At 39.2% G+C, this 22,449-nt stretch overlaps 1 protein-coding gene across 3 annotated transcripts in view; it reads right to left on the reverse strand.

Moving 5' to 3' along the window:
* LOC145490858 (3'-5' exoribonuclease HELZ2-like) overlaps positions 1 to 22,449 on the reverse strand; it is a 47,036-nt gene that overhangs the window by 22,084 nt on the left and 2,503 nt on the right. For 2 of the 3 annotated variants that reach the window (XR_014049735.1, XM_081469967.1), the window contains exons 3-25: positions 18,298 to 18,350; positions 15,857 to 15,908; positions 15,026 to 15,223; positions 14,891 to 14,927; positions 14,145 to 14,269; positions 13,597 to 13,659; positions 12,796 to 12,963; positions 12,420 to 12,456; positions 10,917 to 11,041; positions 10,276 to 10,371; positions 9,695 to 9,787; positions 9,005 to 9,052; positions 8,248 to 8,313; positions 7,163 to 7,220; positions 6,601 to 6,663; positions 6,359 to 6,433; positions 4,659 to 5,003; positions 3,893 to 4,055; positions 3,471 to 3,645; positions 2,969 to 3,191; positions 1,751 to 1,916; positions 1,143 to 1,362; positions 625 to 759 (exon numbers count right to left, since the gene is read on the reverse strand). Coding sequence is in view for 2 of the 3 variants with exons in the window: in XM_081469967.1 (XP_081326093.1) it covers positions 625 to 759; positions 1,143 to 1,362; positions 1,751 to 1,916; positions 2,969 to 3,191; positions 3,471 to 3,645; positions 3,893 to 4,055; positions 4,659 to 5,003; positions 6,359 to 6,433; positions 6,601 to 6,663; positions 7,163 to 7,220; positions 8,248 to 8,313; positions 9,005 to 9,052; positions 9,695 to 9,787; positions 10,276 to 10,371; positions 10,917 to 11,041; positions 12,420 to 12,456; positions 12,796 to 12,963; positions 13,597 to 13,659; positions 14,145 to 14,269; positions 14,891 to 14,927; positions 15,026 to 15,223; positions 15,857 to 15,908; positions 18,298 to 18,311 (2,745 nt within the window). In the remaining variant the exon portion in view is untranslated. The remainder of the gene's footprint in view (positions 1 to 624; positions 760 to 1,142; positions 1,363 to 1,750; positions 1,917 to 2,968; positions 3,192 to 3,470; positions 3,646 to 3,892; positions 4,056 to 4,658; positions 5,004 to 6,358; positions 6,434 to 6,600; positions 6,664 to 7,162; positions 7,221 to 8,247; positions 8,314 to 9,004; positions 9,053 to 9,694; positions 9,788 to 10,275; positions 10,372 to 10,916; positions 11,042 to 12,419; positions 12,457 to 12,795; positions 12,964 to 13,596; positions 13,660 to 14,144; positions 14,270 to 14,890; positions 14,928 to 15,025; positions 15,224 to 15,856; positions 15,909 to 18,297; positions 18,351 to 22,449) is intronic. The other variant, XM_081469968.1, reaches the window with a different exon arrangement.

Here is a 22,449-nt window from a genome sequence, read left to right on the forward strand (position 1 = left end):
GGTTTCCCCTTCCCATTCGTGCAACAAGTACAGCAATCTGGTAGCCCGGTCTGGTAGCTCGGTCGGCAAGCACGCAAACGTGTCTCGTGAGTTAAAATAATGAAACAGGGCCTTGAACTGCTCGTCACTCAATTTTTTTTTCTTTCCATCGTCGAGGTTATCCAAAACGGAAGAAAGCAAACTTAGTAACTCTTAACGATTGAACTCTTTCGAGCACGCCGATGAGCACTCCATGTTTACAGTGTGGGCTCAATAAACGACAGCGGAATTAATGTAAAGAAATGCGCGAGACGCAACGGGCTCAAGTTGCGGTCAGCAAACAAGGCAAGGAGCATACGTTTTAATAGAGCTGTCCTAGACTGTGGACGGCGGTTAAATCAAAGCCATTTTCCATCCATAGCAGAGGTCTCTTTTCTCCCGTCAGCGAACACCAGGAAAAGAGCCTCGGCCAGCAGGGAAGATTTTAGGCCAAGGGAAACAGAAATCAGTGTGAAATAGCGGGAAGTCACCGAGTTCAAAATAGCTGTAAAATAATTAAAATATATGATCCACGTCTGCAACAAAGCATGAAATTCTAAGAAAGTGCAAAACTTGTTAAATTCTTGACCCGGTTTTCAGTCTTACCTCATAGCAGATTTGCAGGGACCAGCTATATCTGTTTTCTCCTTCGCTGTTCAGAGGCACCTGCAATGAGACATCAAGATCCCCGGGCTCACAATTAACAGTCACTCCTGGAAGCCTGGACACTAGGTCCTCGACCTGATGAAAAACGAGAGCAAAATATTCACGTCTCATTTGGCACAGAGTATGTGCTCATAAAATAAGTTTAATCGTACTGGAAATATATATCAAGCTTGTTTTTTTGCATTTTTTTTGAAGGCTAGTGTTGAATGTTAATAAGCTACAACTAGCTAGTTCTCAGGCATGCACTTAAACTGAAAAAAAAAAAAAACCATTTCCAATATCAACTTAATTATGGCACTTATTTAAAACGTAACGCTGGCTAAATAGAGCGAAGCATCTTTCTTGGAGTTCTTTTGTAGCACATGCTGAATTTATACGAGTGTACGGAGCAGCGGTTACCTCGTACAAACAAATGTACCAACCCATGCATAAAGACTGCTAATCGTGATAGCCATTACCTTGTACGTAGGAGTCGGTCGCTCACCCTCCACAGGTGAACTGACTTTACTTTCCTCTGCGGAGTCGACATCTTTCATCTCCACCTTCATTGTTTCCAGTTCAGAGTCTTTAGCAATTTCTTGCTCCATTTTTTCCAAGTGATTATTCCATGCTGTGAGTTCTGTCTCCCCATGTGCAAATGTACATACTCTGCCGAGTTTGCAACTTCCCTTTGTCCATCTTGGTTTAGGGGAAAAAAAAAAGAAAGAACAAAAGTGGATTGTGGACAATCTAAATATAAGGCAGTAAACCCAGTAATATCAAGCGAAACACAAGGCCAGTTTAGTCGAGTTGTACCAAGGGATGTCGTGAAAATCTAGGCTCTACACAATGCTAGAATGCTGTATTTAGAGTACTTAGACGTTTAAAGTGTGCGAAGGTCAGGAACTGGTGAAGAAGGATCTGAGCCACGCAGATCCTACGGAGTTCGAGTCAGCGCCTTGTCCATTGGTCACGCCAACTCCCTTAGAATTTCACTCAAAACGCTCAAATTACATTACCGACAAGGCGAATTATTGAAATTACATGCTTCTCACTATTAATTATGAAGTTAAGAGAGTTGGCTTACTCAGGACATATTCTGTACTTTTCGCCTTTGTTTGGAATCCGTAAGGGTGCTCGGCAGCCAGTTGGTCCCCTAAATGCGTGGCGCCATTCTTTCAGTGTAATTAAAAAGGCTCCTTTCGCTTTTTGTTTCTTGGAATTGCCTTTTTGGGCGGCTGGTTTAAAAGAACCTAAAATATGAATAACATTTAAAACAAATGAAATTTAAAGACACAATGTTTACATATATATGTATATCTCACAAGTTGCTTAAGTCATTTTTCGAACGAAGAAGCTACCAATAACAAGTTTACAACTTACAAAATAACGAAGGAATTTTAATACACCGCAGGACAGCTATGATGAACACCTCGCAGTTTCATGTAAAGTAAGAGGTCTGTTTAATGGGAGGGATTCATTGCTCGGCGCATGAGCAAGCTAGCTACAACGTTAATCATTTAATCTCATTGTTTATAAAACAATCGGAAGCGTGTAAATGACTCTTGCGGGAAGTTTGCCTTTGAAAATCTCTCGGTCAGTCGTGAAAACGTAACGATAGAGCTAGAGACGAAATTTCTAATTAGAATCCCTTTAGTATGTTCCAACTCCATGCGTAAAGTAGATTTTCGTTTCCGTATCAACAACATGTGTTCAGTAATTGTCGACAATAATATTGTGAAACCAGAATGATCGCCTTATTCTGGACCGGCCTCTCGAGTTATCTACCTGTATCTCATTGGTTCATAAACAATGGAATTGGGTGCGTGGAGCACATCACTGCTTGCACATATGCCTAACCTTCATGTGCCCCGAAACGTGATACTTATGGTTCCTACATGTATTTTGACGAGAAGCAGAGAGCCAAAATACTCACCAAAATAAGCTAAGCCTGATTTGCTGCCAAAGCGTAAGAAGAAGTAACGATTAGGTGTTCACCGTATCCAAATCCGGCCAAGAATCTGACGATGTTGGGTCAGTGACTTTATATCACAGGAAATCAGGCTAGTAGACCGGGCTAAGTTCAAATCTTGGTACGGTAATGAACTTTCTAACAGATCATCAGGTATGACTTTTGTTACGTTGTCAAAAAGTGTCAAATGCTTTCGGAGTATTAAGAAGTGAATTTATTTAACTTGAGGCCAGCATTGCCATTTTCAGATTCATGTACAACCATTAAAATACATAGTTCACAACGCCGTTGCTTTGGGAACTACAGTGCATCTTAGTTGCAGGGTATAGGTACCTTTTTCCCGGTCTTCTTCCCACGCGATCCTCTCCACCTCGCTGTGGGGAAAACTGCATCGGTCACCTGTAGGACAACTTTTTCGAACGCTGTAATGAGGACAGAGGCGAAAGGCACCATACACATTCTTTGGCCGAGGTCGAATTCCATTACCTTGTTTATCCGACTTTGCAGCTGCCTTTGAGACACTAGGATCCACAGTCACTTCGGAAACGTTGTCAAGCTAAGATAAAACAAAAGATAAACGTTGAAAGTTTACTTAATGGCTCTTTCACACTACGAATCGATTAATTAAATTAACTTAAATTCTACAATATATCGGTGTTCAGATGGTTACCGCTTTTATAAGTACAGAGGGACCAACCATCGGGCAACCAAGAAAAGGTCATAATAACGGAATGGTCACGTTAAAGAAGTAATTGACTGAGGACAGGTTTTCTTTGCCCCAATAAAAAACCATACTGTTGTAATTACAACGTGGTTGCATGCCATAATAGTTAACCTTGTTTGAGGAACTCTTAGGTTGCCCGTCCGTTGTCTTCACCTCTTTCTCCTCTTCTGTTTTTATTTTCCTTTCTTTTTCCATCTTCTTTAAGTGTTCATTCCACGCTTCGAGTTCTTTCTCCCCGTGCGCAAAGGTACATGTTCTACGAAGCTTGCAAGTTCCATTTGCCCACCTACAGTGAGGAAAAATCAAGAAAATTTTAATGTCTAAATTCTAACAGTGGCGATAAAGTGCGGTTAAAGAATTGTGGAAGAGTGTTGGCGATTCAACAGTTATCCTGACATAACCATGTTGGGGATGTTCCAGAAAATGGCGCAATTTCCGACTATGTCTTCCCCATTTCTTCGGTTTGACTATGGGGAGATGATATCACCTCAAGATAGTTGCAATATTAAAATTTAATAACAAAAAATACTTACTTAGGACACATTTTGTACTTTCCTCCTTTCTTAGGAATGTGCCAGGGTGCTCGGCATTGCCCCCTAAATGCTTCTCTCCATTCTTTCAGTGAAATGGAATAGCCTTCTCTTGTTTTATCCTGTTCTGCCTTCTCTTTCTTAGCAATCAGTTTCCTACTGTTTTCTGAAATACAATAAATAGTGTATAATATTGAAAACGACTAGCAACGTCCAGATTTTGGCCTCCAGGTAATAAGCGAAGTAATGAACATGCGAGAGCTGCATTTTAAAGGCATAGAACAAGAGAAATTATCTTTCCCGTTGTTATCGATTTCTTATTGTCCTTCCCCCCACCCCCGTCCCCCTCCACCGCCGTCATCATTTCTTTGTCTCGTACGACGTGCATTCTTGATTTTAAGTAATGGCGTTTTAAGTGCATGTTAGAATTTATCTCGATGATTTTAAAGGCAGAAATGGTATAATACTCTCTGAATTTTCCCTGGCTTCCTGACTGGACAGAATATGAACTGCTCAAATGAAAAGAATCCAATTTATGCTTTTAACATTGACAAATATTCCTCGATATATTTACTGAAAACGATTTTACTTTTCCAGCGATCATTACTAACAGTACTCAACGTTAACGAACGCCGTGACTTCTCAATAAAATCCATCTACATTAATTTTGAACATTCAGATAGTAAATTCACTAAGTTATTATCCGTTTCCTTGAGAGCAACGCCTTAATAATTCCATGACCGGCCTGTGGCAGCCTTAAGTAATATACCTTTTTTCCTGTCTTCTTCCCAAGCTACTCTCTCTGCTTCATTGTGCGCATAGACGCATAGTTTCCCTTGCCAACAAAGCTCCGGACGATCGTGGTACCTACAGAGACGGTAGGGGCCTTGAACATCAGTAGGTCTACGACGGATTCCCAAGCTTTGTTTATTGGACGACTTCTCGGCTGCTTTCTTCGTTTGACGAGATGACGATTTAGGTTGATCACTGACAATACCCTGATCGCTGTCTTCAAACGTCGGCATCCTGGGGCGGTAGTTCGTTCTGTAATCCAAATCGCCCGGGCAAGTACTAATGCTGCAAACACTGCTCGCGTCAGAGTCGTCATTTAACCCTTAATAAAATAACACAAATTTAAAACTGAGGACGTTACACTAGATGAGAATGCTGACCGTAAATTTGCTTCCTTTGAAAATGTTGTGTGCACCGCGTAGACTGTAACATTCTGCTGTAATCAAGGACGGCTGACTTGAAATGCATCTCGGATATCTCTTTAGATCCGGCCTGTTTTTCCAAATCGCCTTGAATGCTCAAGGTGTACATCAGGCATTACGTGCGGCATGAATACTTCTTCAACGCTCCTCACATATGTAGAAGTTCACAACTTAATCAGAAGCCAACAACAAGTAAACACCGTCAAGAAAACAACTAATCCAACTTATCCGGATAAACTCTGCGATAATGAACTTTTGGTACAAGCAAACATTCAGTCTTGAGGCCAAAACGTCTTCAGTAAAAGCGGTGAAAGAATTCATCGTGGGTCAACAGCAAGAAAACACCGAGTCAGACCCGTGAAGAAAACAAAGTAAGACTTACGATATAAGCGTTTTCTTCAAGTCTCTGGGAGAAGTCGGAGAAACCAGAGAAATTTTGCTTGAAAACATACCTTGTGTACATTACGATAAATTGTTTTGCGGTTTCTACATCAGCGTTCTTTGAAGAGACAAAAATGATGTCCAAACACAAGTTCATTACCGTGCAGTTTATCCAGATAAGCTGAATAGCTTAAAACTCGCTTGTTCAATTCCTGTTAGCGTACTTTCGCGGCGCTGACCTCGAACCAAATATTTTCCTGTCCGGCTCTCCAACTCAGTCACTAATTAACAATTAGACCCGTAGCCCTTGCGGGCTACGGGTCAATAGCCCATTCGGCTTCGCCTCATGGGCTATTGACCCGTGGCCCTTGAGGGCGAAGGGTCTAATTGTTTTAGTATCACCGAACTAGTCGGACAGAAAAGGTAATAATAAAGTTAGCAAATGCAAGTTGAAGAAATATTTATTTGGGAATAAAACGAAAGAAAGCGTCACGCTCGATGGCGCCAATTTCGCTACTCGATGACTATTACTAATAGTCATCGAGTAACCTAGCCAATCAAAATGCAGGATTTGCATTAGTCCACTAGTTGGGTGATACTAATTATAAGTACTGATAGTATGAAAGAGTTAAACAATACGCAGTCACGGTTGAAAATCGCCGCGGTTGAGCTATCAATGAGTGAGAAACCGCCCTATTATGTTAGAATTTTATAGTTTAAATTACAGATCTCGGCCGTTTTACATAAAAACGAACCACTCGGGTCACGCCGGTAGGGTTGAGCTGACTAGAGCACCTGAAAGCGTTCGCAGGCTTTCCTTTTCACAATAACCAGATATTTCGAACTACTACAGTAGGCTTTAATAACTGTGTACCTTGCCTTGCAGCCCTTAAAGTTCTGGTTTTCCGTCTCATCTTTCGTTTTCTTGATCGCTCTGGGAAAGAAGGACCTACAAATAAATTAAAACCATGTTAAAATTTCCCTTTAATATTCAAAAAGTCCATTTGGATTCTATACCACCCCTCTGCTAAGTGTGGTACAAAGGTTCTGTAATTTCTGTCATTCAAACACTAATACTCGAGCTTAGGCGTTCACACAAAAAGAATTCCAACATACGCTCGCCAGGTAAAGCTGCAGGTGTAGCCATGGATGGCGTTGTGTCTTCTGTTGCAACTGCTCCTAAAACCAGTAAATATTTTTCGTTATTGTTAATCATAAATTGCCGGAAGCCATAAACGATTCAATTCCTTTGGCAAATGGAGCCTTCTTACTCGCCTATCCTGGAGCAGTATCTATCTGAGGTAAAGTTTGTGATCGTTGTCTGTGCTCTGGCTACATGCGTCTCAGTTGTGAAAAAAAAAAAGTGTAATTGGGTACCAGGATTATATAAACTTTCAATCTGAATTAAAAGGTAGGATAAGTTTGAGATGGAGACGATTATCGGTGAACTGGTTGACTTGTTAAGTTTTTACGTTGATCTCATTTGTGTAACTACAATTTTGAAAATGTTGAAGCGTGCAGTCATCGATCGAGGTCTGGAATCGCATTTTCAGGGAATGTTCGATATATAGTACGACCCACCAGATGGACAGAAAGTATATAACCGTTTGGTAACAGGCCTCGGCTAGCTAACCAGTATTCTTTTAGCTGTTTAGTAAGCATTTAAACAGACTATTACCCTTGGTCTTTTCACATGCTCCATGTTGCTCTTCTCTCGTCGGGGCTTGAGCTTTAACCTGTATTTAAAATAAGTGGTAAGTTGCTAGAAGACAATCAGAAGTGTATGTAATTACATTTTTCAGGTCGTATATGCTATGCAATACATGTAGCTGCATGGAAGAATAAATGTCATCGTTTGTTCCTCTAATTACCCGGGAACATAAGGAATCTTCAGTTTGTCGTCTGCCGTTTGCTGTATTTACGTGAAAGTGAAAAGATTCGAGTTGTGTAGTCAGGATTGTGAAGATGCTTGTTTTTGTCTTTATGAAAGATTATCCACAATAAGGCGACGCATAAGGCGACGTGCTTAAATTATCATCACTGGGTTAAAAGCCCCCCTCCGGGGGTGGGGGGGGGGGTTAATCCCCAAAGTCTTGGCTGGGGTGTGCTGCCCAATACTTGTACACAAAACGGTCACCCTATTTCAGACCAAAATCTGTAATTTTCCATACCCTATCTAGGACCGGAGGCAAAAATAAATACGCACCCCATTTCAGACTTTTTTCAGACTAGTACACAGCTCTAATATATGACCACAGCTAACCAAAAATGGCTTTCATTTACTGGCATGAACATTTTAGGAGGACTTTAAATTTGCCAATGTCGATGGTTAAAAAAATTAGTTCCTTGTGAACAAAATACCCAATGCCAAGCCAGAGTTAAAAACATACCCTCTGTCAGACCAAAATATTCAAAATCTATACCCTTTCCCAGACCAAAACAGCATAAAAACTATATCCTTTTCAGAGCTACACATACCTATATATAGCCCACATAAAAAGAACCTCCCGCATCCGGGGGTTTAAACGTTTGTTGACAACCATACAAGAATGTTATTGTTCCTTGAATAGTGTGATTTATTTACAATAAAAATTTTTTCAATGGGAAGTCGGTAGCAAGGCACCCAAAATAACTATAATAGGTAGGGCTAGTTGTGTGCTCAAGAAGTAATACAATTATTAAATTTTGTAATGGTCGAGCAATTTATACCAATTTCTTAGAACGTTATTTTAATTCATCCACAGCAAGTTATCAAACACATACCTTCTTACTTTTACTTTCTTCCTGCTTTCGCCTTTCTCCCAATTCACGAGCTATCTCTTGGCGTTCCTGAAAGCAATACATAACACCTTTTATTATATATGACAACGTTGTGATAGTTGGAGAGGACAGGTACCTTAAATTCTCTTCAAAAAATTTTACTGCTAATCCACTCCGGCTTTCAATACCACAGAAAAAAGAGATGGAAAAGAGCACTAGCAGCCTCTATATTGTCGTTATTATTTCTTTTGTCCGGTAGAACGCTGGTATTTGGATGGCACCGGGACATCGGGTTTTGCAGTTTCGTCGCTTAGGTCCATGTTTTTTCCAGTTCTTTGGGCCGGCGACTCACTGCAAATGTATTTTGCAAGGCCGAAGCAATCCAAAACGAAGTCGTAAGGCACAAAGCAACCGAGAGGAAACAAAGCACTTTAAAACTCGGGAACAAAGCAGTCAAAACACTGAGACAAATTACCCAAAACTGTCTGAAATTTGGACTAAAACGTGACGCAATTCAAGCTACCAAAGATTCGCATGCGACCACACTCGAAGTACGATTATTATCATGATTATCCGTTTTCAAATGTTGGATGCTTTTTGTAAAGACTTAGATCTCCGTTTGTCAGTGTTCTTTTTTCTTTTTTTTTTGACTGACTACATAAGCGGAATGCCAAATTCTGTTTCCTTCTTTGCTTTGACTTGATTGCACGTCATCCTCTTACTAAAGGCCGTATAGTGATATAACCAGATAAATATTTACCTTTTCCCTCTGCCGCTCTTCTCGTTGTAGTTCTTTTTTATTCTTTGGCTTTAAAATAAACAAACAAAGTAAACGTAACAAATGAATATTGTCACACGGAAAGCTTTATTCATTCGTAATTTCATATTTTGTCAGGCCGGTGAATCTACAATCATGGGCAAAAGTCTTCAGACAAATTTGCACTTTTGGCGCTCCTGCATACACGCCAGACGCGGATACCTCTACACCTGCCTAAATCTAGAACATGCAATTTCTCCTGATTTTCAACATTGTATTGGCTGGGGAGGGGGAACAGCAACAGGCTTTTAACAGGAGAAAACTCAGATAATTCACTACATTACATTAGTGTCCCAATTAAGGACTTTTGTCCACGATAATAGAAGTCGGTAGTTACGTGCTTATAAGTTATCATTTAACTTTAACCCATTGACCCCCGGAGCTTTTTGCCACAAACGAATTTTTTGGACATTTTGGAGATTTTCAGACAGGATATGGGCCAAATTAGCTCCAATCTACTCAAAAAAGCATTTGCAACATGAAGGGAAGCCTTTTTTCCACTAGCATCACGTTTTACAAGGGCGGTTACGGACGGCACGGGAGCCAATGAGTTAAGGCGAGTTTACAGATATCGGATTCTTTTGCTGCCTTTGGCCCAGGTCATTGAAATAAAACATTTGCGAGTTTGCTGACCTTCGCATTGCCGCTTTGACTCCAGGCTTGGTTGGTTCTTTTTTTCGTTGTCATTTCATGACCTGACTCGTGGCCACATGACAAATCGGAAAGCTGAAAAGGTAAAACGCTCTTTCACGTGACGACAGACTTAAACAACAACTTTCTGACAACGTTCAGCATACATTAGCAAGAATAAATCAAAAGGGATTTTGGATGCATGGTTAGTTCTAGATAAAAACTGAAAGATTAGTCAGTTTTCAGTGTGACAGTAAGCAGTTTATCAGTTCTCAGTTAGATATCGATGAAAGCTTATTCCCCACTCCAGAATTTCAGGTCCTTTATAACGCCATTATAACTTCTCAGCCCAGTTTCATAAAGTCTCGTGATGTCACGTTGTCGCACGACTAATGACAAGTCGTGTGTTGTCTTTGGATGCCAAGTCCTACTGTATGCTGCATGCAACATCGAAAGCAACCTTATAACGAACAGCTTTGAGTCGCTCCCATCGTGCCCTTCCAGACCGTCTCTTACAACAGAGACAAGTTCACGCTGTGGATATGAGATTCACAGCTGTGCAGTAGCTTATTTTTGTAACTTACCGACTGACATCGGCTCATCTCCGCTGTTCCACTCCTAGGTTGCGCCGCCACCAATTTTTGAGTCATTTGCATTTTAACCATGTCGAGTTCTGCATTCTTTTAAGAAAAAAAAAAAAAAAACTAAAAAACGGCTGCATACATTGCCCTGAGAGAGTCTGCATAACTATAGCAAAGAAATAAAGATACACTAAAAAAACCTAGAAGAGACAAAAATTTTATGAATTGTACGATTTAGCTGTCTGTGACTTCAGTTCCTGATAACAAGAGCTATTGGTTTCTAAACAAACTATTGTGCTTCGTCGGCGGGAAAGTAAAGCAAGAAACTAGCTAATTACCAACTTAAAGATTATTAGCTTAAAAGACGTGAATTAATAGTCGTAGAGCTGACGTTTTGAGCATCATCCCTTCATCGAAGCAAATTAAGCGACGAAACGTTAGGAATGTTTACCTTTTGAACTACAAGTCCAGTACAGCAATTAGATAAGTGCTACCTAAGCGAAATATCCTCTCTTACATTAAGTTTTCAAATAATGTTTTTTTCCATAATATTCCATTTTCCCATAAACAAATATTAGACTAGTACATGTATTTATCAATAAGTGACAACAGAGACTGAAGAGTTCATCAAAGTTTTCTCTCACTTCGGGATCAATAAATTGCCATTCATTCACTAATTCCAGAGCCTCCGCAAACTCTCCCTGCCGGATCTTGATTTTTATTTTTGTATCAAATGCTGCCGCACTTGTGCGTTGCGTCAAATTGAGAGCTGCAAAAGGAAAAAAAAGATAATGACAACGCTGGCAATAAGGTCTGGAAAGAAATGGGTGAATCCGAAGTCTGTGTCATACGACAACCTACTAAAAATAGCTGAGATGATGTCTTTGGAACAACGTAGGCAATTTCAATCACAAGTTATGTTGCACAAGTGCTTGTACGACAGTGGAGCACCCTATATTATTAATTTTTTTTTAATTTTATGGTGGTACATACGATTTACGTGGGTTCAGCACAAGGCTTGAACTTCCTCCATTCAATTTGGAGTGCATGCATCGATCTTTTATATCTTTAGTCAGTAAACTTTGGAATGCGTTGCCTCTAATGGTTAGAGAATCGAAAGACATTTTATCTTTTAAGCGAACTCTTAAAGTTCATATGCCTTAAAGCGTGCTTTTTAAAGTTTTAAATTTTGTATATAGTGTTAGTTCAAGATTTTTAAAATAGCGCCTGTATATACTATTGTAAATATCAATGATAATTTTTTTAGCCTCTCTAAATACTAACTACTAGTTAGTATTTGCTTGGCGTTTACGAATTGATAATATTTATTATTTTATATTTCCTACCAGTACACACGTAGGTGTTGTGTGTTTAAATAAAGGTTAAGGCTCTTCTTCGCTTTTTCCTTTCCTTATTTCTTTAATCGCAAAGAGCCTGCTCGCAGGCTGAGCCGCCAATTCTCAGTTACTGACGTTCTACAGCGGTCAAACGCACTGCGCAGGCGCATTTCCGCCAACACTTGTACTGTCACTTATATACACGTCTCAACTGTTTTCGAAATAACTCTTGCTCATTTTTGCTTCAAACTCTCAATAAATTTCGAGGCGACGGAAACTGAAAGAAACTGAAAGTGGTGCTGAATTTTTGCCTTTTATCGCTGTGAAACGTTGTAAAACGAGGTGTAACGTTACCTTTAGCCTGCGAGCAGGCTCATCTTTGAGTCACGCGCGCGAGTAGTGAAGAGCAAAACGATCCGGCAGTAAGGAGGCGCGCTTGTGCTCCAACGTGAGCCTGCTCGCGGACTACGTTAACTTTAAAGCGACACCCGAGCCAACAGGAACTGTTTCGCTCATGTCCATACTGTCATCTGAGTGAGCATGAAAAAAGCCGCAAGTTGCATTTTTCATAAAATGATATATGTATATTGAAGTGTAGGAGGCCAAGGCTTTTTCAGTAGAATTTGCAAAACTGACCTGTGATTATTAATTCGAAAGCAAAGTTTATAACAAATACGACAGGTTACACGATCTGGAAGGAAATGAATGTAGTCAATGGTATTGTCACAAAAAAAAAAAAAAAAAAAAAAAAAAAAAATAATAATAATAATAATAATAATAATAATAATAATAATAATAATAATAATATACCTCTATTGCAGTCCTGCTCAGCTTGAAGAAACTCACCCTGTGGAATATAAATGAGCCATGAGTGCAAAACATATATTTCCATTCACTCATCAACAGTCTTCCCAAGGTGTTCTAATAAGGAGCTAATTCGCGAATATGTTCCGCACTTGTAAAGAACGCGGTCACATCAACAGACTATAGGGGTGTGACCAACAAGAGAGGTAACAAGGCAAAATAACTCTTTAAGCTCTCGGCAGAAAAAGAAATTATCAAGAGTTCGAAAACGATAACAGAAGCGCTACCATCGACCAGAGATCCATACTACCGAAATCAAGGATTAAGTATTCGCTCACAAACTTCTCTTCATAACAGCTGGCCAACATAGCTATATTCTTACCAAAATGGAGAAGCATTTCGCTCGATATTCGTGAGCATCCGGAAATTCTGGAAAAAGATTCACAACTTCTGTGAAAAAGGCTAAGGCCACCTTTGTCTTAGAGTCTGAGAGCGACAGCTCGCCTTGTGTCATCAGGACGTCAAGAGTGCTGTGAACTTGATGATATCCCTAAAAATAAGGTCAAAAGAAACACTGTTTGGATTAACATTTTAATTAGGCCTGAAAGAAAAAAAAAAAAAAAAAACAGTAAGGAATTTCAAAGGCATCCCAAGACGTAGAGAAAACACGAGAAACAACAAATACATGTATGATATAACAATATACATAGAAATAATTTTGGTAACAAAGAATAAGAGAAAATTAATGAAGAATGTGAATCAGCATTTTGGGAAAAGCACCTCAGAAAGCAATCTAACATCTCAGAGCTGATCGAGTCTGACAATGAAATGTTTTTAAGAAATTCAAATCTTGCGTACCTTTGATTTTTGAAAATAGACTTAAAGTTGAATGAATTACTAAAATGCACATCTCTGTTAAAAATAAAAAAATGCACCCTTTGTACAAAAAAGTGCTTGGAAATGAATCGGATGAAAGGAACATTCCGAGGACTGCCAAAATTGGGCGAGGCCACTGAGAAAGCCATTAGCATTCGAACGATTACAGTTACGGAATTGTCTAAATAACTTGTTAATCAGGACACTACCCAAATTCAGAGTTATTTGAACGCTTTACAAAGTAATGAAATAATCTTACGCGGGCTTCAATGAAATCATGGGCTGACAGTACAATTAAGATAGATACCTGGCCACACAACCACTTCACTTTCATTCTTAACCTTCTCATAATATCCTTGTCTCTTGATATCTATAAAATAAAACTTGTACTATTAAGAAGGATGGATTGAAGAAATTGTGATAGAGTAGCGCGCACTGGCAAGCTGCAGTGAATGCAAAAGGTTGCTAAGTAAGACAGCCGTAAAAATTGAATGGCCTTACCCCTCTCCTCCTAAAACGTGCGCTATCACTTGGAGGTGTACAGTTAAGGAGTTTGCCATTTCATTTATAGTCTTTATAGCGTATATTGCGGTCACCTTTGATTTGGAGAAACTTAACTGATAATAAAACACCAGGATTTTTCCTAATGTTAAGAGGGACCTGCCAAAAGTGGGATACGATTCGAACAAATACCTACGAGCACACATGGTCATGAACAAACCCACCACATTGTAACCATCTCCGTTTCCTTTTATCACATAAGAACTTCCTCAGCCTACTCAATGCGAAGTCTTGTTTTACGTTTGTGACGCAACGTAGTTATTTTACATAAAATGTTGCGTTTTCGATAAATACCCGAGGATCAAGAGACTTGTATATGACGGCGTGCATAAAAGCCTTCTGTACTTCTCCCTGTAGCTCTAGAGCTTGTGAAGATAGAAATGCTATGTGTTCGTTGTCACTCCCCAGTTTGCTCTTAGCTAAAAACATCAGAAAGAATTGTAAGCAAATATATTACTATACAGCAACCAGAACTAATGGTAAGGGGGATTTTGCTCTTAGCTTCAAGCAAGAGAACGAATTGTTCGTAAACATCGTACGAAAACAACAACTGGTGGTTAGAGGGATAAAATTATGGTCTGGAAGGCCCGGTGCATTCATTGTCCCGAATTCAACTCCTCCACGTTTTGTAACTAACTAACGGGCCAGCCTGCTACCAGTTTGGATTTCTCACTTTTTTAATGATCCAAGTTATCTTGGATCACTGATACTGATCGGATTATGCCAAAGAAATGCAACCAAGTGTCATGAATACTTGCGTCTGCGCCGCAGTAAATTACAACTGTTGCAATATCAACTTACAACAACAACAAAAGTCTGCCGAAACCGGAATCCGTATTACACTTCTTAAAGACAAGACTAAAAATGTCATCTCACTACTGCTGTTTCCTCAGTGAACATGTTCAGATCGTCAGGAAACCTACTCTCCTATCCTCCTCTTTCCGCCCCTGATCTGTGACTGCTGTGTGGTATACGTAAAAATCGTTGTTTACGTTTTACATTAAAGTAAAAGCTTTATTCATCTTCAGTTCTATACTCACCATCTCTGCAATCTCGTAAAACGTGCTGTACGTAACTCTGAAAGTGAAGTGTATTGCTGTGGTCACAAAAGTAAACTAACTTAGTGTCAACTCAAACATGTTTCAAGTTCTTTAACCAGGAAGAAAGATACTAACCAAGCGAAGTAAACATTCAGCTCGCTTGCATAGAATAGCGGCGACCAATCCAGGGGAAGAATCAGCTTCGAGGTACCGTAGTGCCACAGTATATAGCATGGCAGATGTACGATAGTCCTTGATCAACATGAACTGTTCAGCATTTTTCAGCGGGGTTTCCACAGGGTCAGCTGACACAAGAACCGAGCTAAGCAGAGCCTGTGAATAAACAAGTTGAAAACAAGTTATGGACTGATTCTGGCTGAAGTTTTCTTTCGTAGCCTATAACAAAAACAGAAGTGGGTTGTGTTACCATGATGTACTGACACTCGAATCATGTCCATGACCTGGCATTATTTCATACATCTTTTTGGGGGGTGACTATAATGAGCGATCTTCATAATAACAAAAGATAGTATTTTGTGTTTCAACACTGTAAAAACCTTCATCTTGTACATGATATGAAGAGGTTTCATTCACCAAAATAAATGCACAAAAAGAGACATGTCAAATGTTATGGATAGCGTGTCCTTACCTTATGTTGATGGGGTGAGTGCTTGGTGAAGGTTGCTAAATCGAATCGTTGCCATGATTATGGCGCTGTGATAAATTCAACGAGGAAATCAAGCCGGGCTATGGCCTGAGTAGACTAACAGGTGGTGCTCGTATAAAAGTGAACACGAGAAGTGGTATAATGAGGTGATGCATGGTATTGTAGGGTCTTCCACGGTAAATATTAATTCATACAGAATGGTACAGCAACAAGAAAACACCAATAACAGACAAACAAGCAAGGTATATTTCAAATTGAACAAAAACAGTTGCGATAGATACGACAATTCTTTTACAAACCGGCGATATCGTGAAAGGTAGGTCTGCAAGCCCTGTATCAAAGGAGGCGGAACTGTAAAAAAAGCTTCTAATTAGGACAAAATGTTTTGATACATATATTCAATGCATTTTCTTTTTGAAACACATTAACATTTAAAAGAGAGGCTTCAATGTAGTAAAGGAATTCAACTAAAAGACGTTTCCGATCCAGAATTGACTAATTGAAAATTGGAAAAAAAAAATAGAAAGAAATCTGCGATACCGGTGCACTTCTCTTTCAACTGGGCTACCAATCCAACTGGGAGGTAATCACTTTGAGAGTTCGTTATATACAGGTACCCGTAAGGTTAGGCAATATCATATATTGGAAAGTATAGATTACTTCATGGAAAGTGCGCGCGTACGGCATTTACGCACGAGTTGTTGACGTATCAGAAAACGAACGAGCGAGTTTTCTGATGCAAAACCAACGAGTTCGGAAATACCGTGCATTAAAGCAGTTTCCAAGCTTTAATTTGTTTATTTTATACTTACTGAGATTTTCACGCTCAGCATTCTAATAAAATTTAATTGCTTTTTCATTCGGCAGAACAAATGTCAAGTAATGTTTTTATTCCGACTTGGTCGCTTCTTCAAAAGCCTATAGTGTAAATATTTTTCGTACAGAGTGTTTACTCCGTCATCGGTCAACGCTTTAGCTGCGTTTGATTTGCTTCGTTTGCCTTGCCTTTTTTTAAGTCGTTTGCTTCGAGCGTCCAGAATTTTTCTTGCTCTTTGTCGTCGATAATGCTTAGGGGATATTTGCCTTCTTTAAAACTTTTCTGGCCTCTTCCTTCTGAGGAACTCGCTAAACAAGCTGACCTTAACGTCTCGTCGGGTTTTTGCCCGAGTGTTTTTGTGCTGGTGTTCCTGGATGCAATTTTAAATGGTTTTATCTAAAGCGATAAACCTGTTCGAGCTTTCCGCCAGTATCTGTGGTTTATAGCTAATTTGCGAGAAAACTAGTGTAAACTTGTGGAAACTCTACAAGCTTCTGTGAATGAGGATTGAAGAGGAGCCAACAGCAACGTGAACGCGTTGCGAACTGACTGATTCACTTTGACAGCTGATTTCTGATTGGATGAAACGCTTTTCCCCCGTGTGAGAAAGACGTTTCACGATTGTGATTGGATCGGAAAAAATTTTCGTATGACTGAGTTTTTCATGCGGTCGATTCTATCCGAAAATCTCAGTAAGTATGAAATAATGCATAATATTTCACATGTTCACTTGGATAACCAATTTCTGGAGGATGATCTAAGGAACGATTCCCGCTGTTTGATTATCATCGTAACTGACTTGGTCCTCATTATCATGTTTTTTGTGACCTCTTCGTTGAGGCAACATCCCGATTTTTCGCGCCTCGAGATGAAACAACAGGCGATAGCATAAAAATAAACGATCAATGCAATGTTACAGTAGTTCTATGTACTAATGCGTGCACAGTGTTTGTCCTATCAGAAATCTTATTTAAAATAGCCGTTGTCTAAAAACAGATTAATTCAATATTTAGCAAACAGTTACACTGTAAAATATCAAAGACGAAATCTGGATACATTAACACGTTTTATAATATGCGTTAAATATACCAAGAAGATTGTGGTTTAGTTAGAGCCAATCAATAATTTGTCTATGATCAAAATCGATCATAGGCGTACGTAGTACCTCTTGACTCCACTTGAGGAGCCACGAGCTAATAACAATAGCCTAGCTACATCGTAACAAAGAAACGCATGCACCGGGTGCGTTCTGGTCATGTGTCCTGTGCCACAATCGATCGGTGATAATGACAATGTACGTAAAGTCGTGTTCTATTGGGATCAACCGCTTCTGGTTGGTTGGGTTTTCTTCGTGTTCTTTTGGGGGAAAAACCGTTCTCGGTTGTTTTGGCTGATCATCTTTTTCATCCGGCCTCATAACAGGTTGAAAGGTCTTGAAACGGTTGAAAACGTATTCGCGTGATCATGTCGCGTGATTGTAGCTATCGTAAAAGACTATTCCCAGGAGTTACCCCGTTTCAACCGAGAACGGTTGGAAGGATATGCTATTGAGAACACAGACACAGGCAGACCACTCTATGTGTTCGTGGCTAATAAAAGTATATGAAACGAACAGAATCTATGAGGGTTATGAATAAAGCTCTGAAATTGCATATCTAAATTACATCTCGGTCTGAATATCCCAATAAGGTTAAATGAAACGTTAATCGACTCATGTGTGATGTTTGTTCGACTTCCTGTGCTGTCTGAAGCGTCTTTTTACGAAATTACTTTTGGCCCAATAGAACACGACCTAAGAGTTAAGGATGACATGAATAAATTTATGTAAAGTGCGTTAAAGCACAATATCGATGAAGTTACCAGACTGATTAATTTAATGCAAAGAAGACACAGTCTATAATGAACTGTCTGAATGGTAATTACCTCTGACACGCCATTTCTGGTTCTCGATGCAGATTTCCTTGCTTCACCACGGTCTGACAAGCAGCAACGAAAAGAAAAAAAAAAAAAAAAAAAAAAACAGAGAGAAAATTCCAAAATTGAAACTAAGAGGACCTTTCAATCATCGCCGAGATAAGTTCCATTTAAGACATTTGTTTGTCGAAGCTACGCGTGAGATATGCATGTAGGCTTCACTTTCGCATATACAGCAAATCGAGATTGTTCAGTGTTACTATGGGTTTTCTTCGGCAGGCTCAAAGACCGTCTACTCGGGAGGTTAAATGTCTTGTGTTACTAAGTCAGCCTTACTGGCAATCTTTTAGAGATAATGATTAGAGCGGTTTTCAATTGAGTGTCGTAAAACCAAAACCAAACCAATTACTTACCAGTTGGACTACTCAGCCAATCTCAAACCGTAGTAAAACCAAAACCAAAACCAAAGTAATTGTCTAATTACTTTCGACACTCGATTGAAAACCGCTCTAAGGAGTTACTGATTAAACTACACCTGAAACGAAGGTCGAATCCGAAGGTCGAAGTCGAAGAGGATTTAAATTCTTCTTACTTACTATAGTCCTGCTGTTGAGAGCCAAAAATAACCAGAATTGTTCATTTTGTGATAAAAGCATGAAACTTCCCAGGATGACTAACCTCTATAAGGTAAACATTTTCTGATATGGAGCCATCCCAAATTTCTACCTAGAAGCACGCTACGCGCATGTCAAAAAATGACATATTAGGCCCCTGCATGGGAGCGAGGCTGAGTTGAAATGTTTATTTCTAGGCCTTTTCCGGAGTACTTTGCCTAGATTTCTTGCTTTTTAATATAACAGCAACTTACAAAGTATCTGGGAGTCGAAAAATTTGTCACGTGATTAGTCACGTGGCCATCATTTTCAATAAACAATCAAATAATACCGAATATTGCATTAATACGATTAATATATTTTTTTTCTCCTCTTCTTTCTCGTTTTTCTTCTCAAATAAAAAGAAGTAATTATTTTGAACATTACAATATAGAGTAATAAGATATTCAAACTTAGAAACCTGTGTTTCGGCATGCACAATGTCATATTGGGGCTTTGCATCAAATCGAGGCCGAGACAAAGGATGGATCTATGTTGGCTATTGAGGTGATTTGCTTAAGTCTGGCTTAACGGGATATAACTAATTTCGGTGCGGAATTCAAGAAAAAACTCTTGATTGGTTTAAATCGTATTTGACTAAGCGCACACAATGGTGCTCCGTTAATGGCTGTCACTCTCTGAAATGTGGCGTGCGACAGGGAACGATCCTTGGTCCTCTTTTATTTCTAATTTATATTAACGATTTTCCTAACTGTCTATCATTTAGCATACCTAGAATGTATGCTGATGACACCCACATTAATTACGCTGGTTCTGATTTGCATCCGATTGAGTCTAGTCTATCTGACGACCTTGAAAAACTAAGCAAATAGCTTGTGTCTAATACACTCGAACTCTCCGATAATAATGTTTCGATTGAACAAGTTTTCTCTGCGAAATCACTTGGAGTAAATGTCAATGAAAATCTGACGTGGCATTCCCACATCAACTGTGTAAAAAGATCGCTTCTGCAATTGGAGCCATAAATTTAGTTAAGGTAATTCCCTTGAAATTGTTCTACTATCAAACTTTTTTTGCAACTTGGGATAATTAACATTCATGATATCAACATTAAAAAAATGCAATAAAAAAGGGGTCACCGTGCTTGTTAACGCGTCAGCAGGCTCTTAAAATGGGGTGTTTTTACTGGTTGCGCGTTAAAAATTCGAATCACCTTAGGTAGCTGCCGGTTTCGCCCCATGGTGAGTTCGCCCCCACCGAGTTCGCCCCTACATCGACTTAACTTGATCGAGTTCACCCCCAACCAGATCGAGTCGCATATAGAGATTATTCCTCGTTCTTTTACCCACTGCCTTATTAGATTACTGGTGGCGAGGAAACTCGCTTGGTGGCGAGGTGACTTCGCTTGGCGCGAGTTGACTTCGCTCGGTGGCGACCGGGAGTTCGTTGGTGGCGAGACTCCCTGATGGCGAGATGACATAAACATACATAGATTGAAATGATTCTTCGAAAACTTTTAATAACTCAATGACAACTACGTAAACACGAACACAAAAGTTTGGGGCGAACTCGAAATAGAAATTTTATAGTGGGCGCGAACTCGCCATGGGGCGAAACCGGTATCATTCCAGAAATAAGTCTTGGTTGCTTGAAAGACACAAAATTTTATGCTGAAAGTAAAGCTTCTTTCATTCACATAAGCAGTATTGCTTTATTTAAGCCGTTTTTGATTGCCTGGTTGTGGGAATATTGCACTTTTTCGGACGGTTCCGTGGTTAGCTTGAAGTCCGCGCCTTGGCCAAAATACACCCAGTATGGAGCTATTTTATAAAAAAAATCATGTTCTACTATGAAACTTTTTTTCTTCCTTAAATATGTTCTTTATTAGACTGTTCTTAGCAAATACCCGAAGAAAGATCGGGGGTCACCATGCTCGTTTAAGAGAAAAGGAGCATTTATTTCGCTATCGAGCTTAGTTTGAGGGAAATCTCTTACGTTTTGCACGCGCACGGGCTCATGACTTAGGGATGCGTAATGCAATACTAAGGAATCACCTTGAGTCATTTGTGCCTCAATCTACCCTACTCTGCAATGCAACATCACTACCTCAACCTCACTTTGATTACTGCAGCCTAGTCTGGGGTAATTGTGGCAAAACATTATCTAACAGGCTACAAAAACTACAAAACCATGCTGCACGAGTAATAACTTCATCGGGCTATGACGCTGATGTCGATCCCTTGTTTCACAAACTCAGCTGGAAAGACTTGCAATTTCAATGTCAAATTCAGAAAGTTCTAATGGTTTTCAAATCTTTAAACGGTCTGGTTCCCGAGTATCTCACTTCTAAATTTGTAACACGAAATGAATCAAATTATGCTCTGAGGGACTCGGTTAACAAACTTGTTGTTCCCTCTCCGAGAACTAACTACATGAAAAATAGTTTTAGTTACAGCGGCGCAACCCTTTGGAACAGGCTACCCTGTAATCACGGAAATCAGGTTTATAAGCATAATGTTGTTGTAAGTTAATATGATATTAGGATTAGAATTTTAGGTTTAGGATCTTAGACATGTTATTCTTACCGTATATAAATAATGATTAAAGATTAAAGATTACAAACTGAATAACATTTCTCACAGACATAAAATATACCAACCAGTAGGTCGTATTACAAGTTTCCTTGGTTCTCATTTAAGTTTAGAACGTACTTTAAAAGCAACCTAAACAAATTCATAGGCTGCATTATCTAAATTGACAGGATTGATGTATTTTACATTTTAATGCTATTTACATTTTTTCTGCATTTCCTTTGAAAGATACTACAGCAAAGTGATTGGAAATTCCTGTTCTCTTAAAAAATTAACATATGCTTGAAGGCTAATCTTGACTGTACCGGTTTGTGCAGTTGTGGTGGAAATTACAACTAAAAGAACCTTCATTCAGCTAGTGTTTTTAAAAGCAGGCTTCGGAACGTTACAGCCAATAAAAGCTGTTTTTCAAAACGTTTCCTTCAGACCAAAAAGTTCAGCTAGTGTTGTGACATACCTGATCTACTCCGGCATATTTAAAAGTTTCAAACGCGAAATAGAAAAGGTGTCTCAATCACAGTAAGCAAGTAACTCAAGAAAATCATGTCAATCAAACCTATATAAATTGACTCTGTATCTCAGTCTCGATTTGATGCATAGTTTTGATATTACGTTTTTGGCACATACAAAACATACATTCAAGGTTTGAATTTCCTAGTCTAGATATTAGAATCTACATTGCAAATAATAAAATTGGTATGTAAAAAATCGTCATCATTCCTCATCATTTTATTTCTTAATAAAACGATTTTACAGTTGCACTGGCCCGCGGATAGCTATGCTAGTCTAGGCGGGCCAGTCTATCAATAGTTACAAAGGATCTATTATAATTATTACTTTTATTACTATTATTATTACCATGATAAATAGAGAAAAATAGAAAGTTAGAAAAAAAGTGAACAAAATAAAAAGAAAAACTGGGAAAAGAATGTGATTTAATAGATAAGATTTTTTTT

This window comes from Orbicella franksi, chromosome 6 (assembly GCF_964199315.1).
Source record: "Orbicella franksi chromosome 6, jaOrbFran1.1, whole genome shotgun sequence".
In the NCBI taxonomy this organism is placed as follows: Eukaryota; Metazoa; Cnidaria; class Anthozoa; order Scleractinia; family Merulinidae; genus Orbicella; species Orbicella franksi.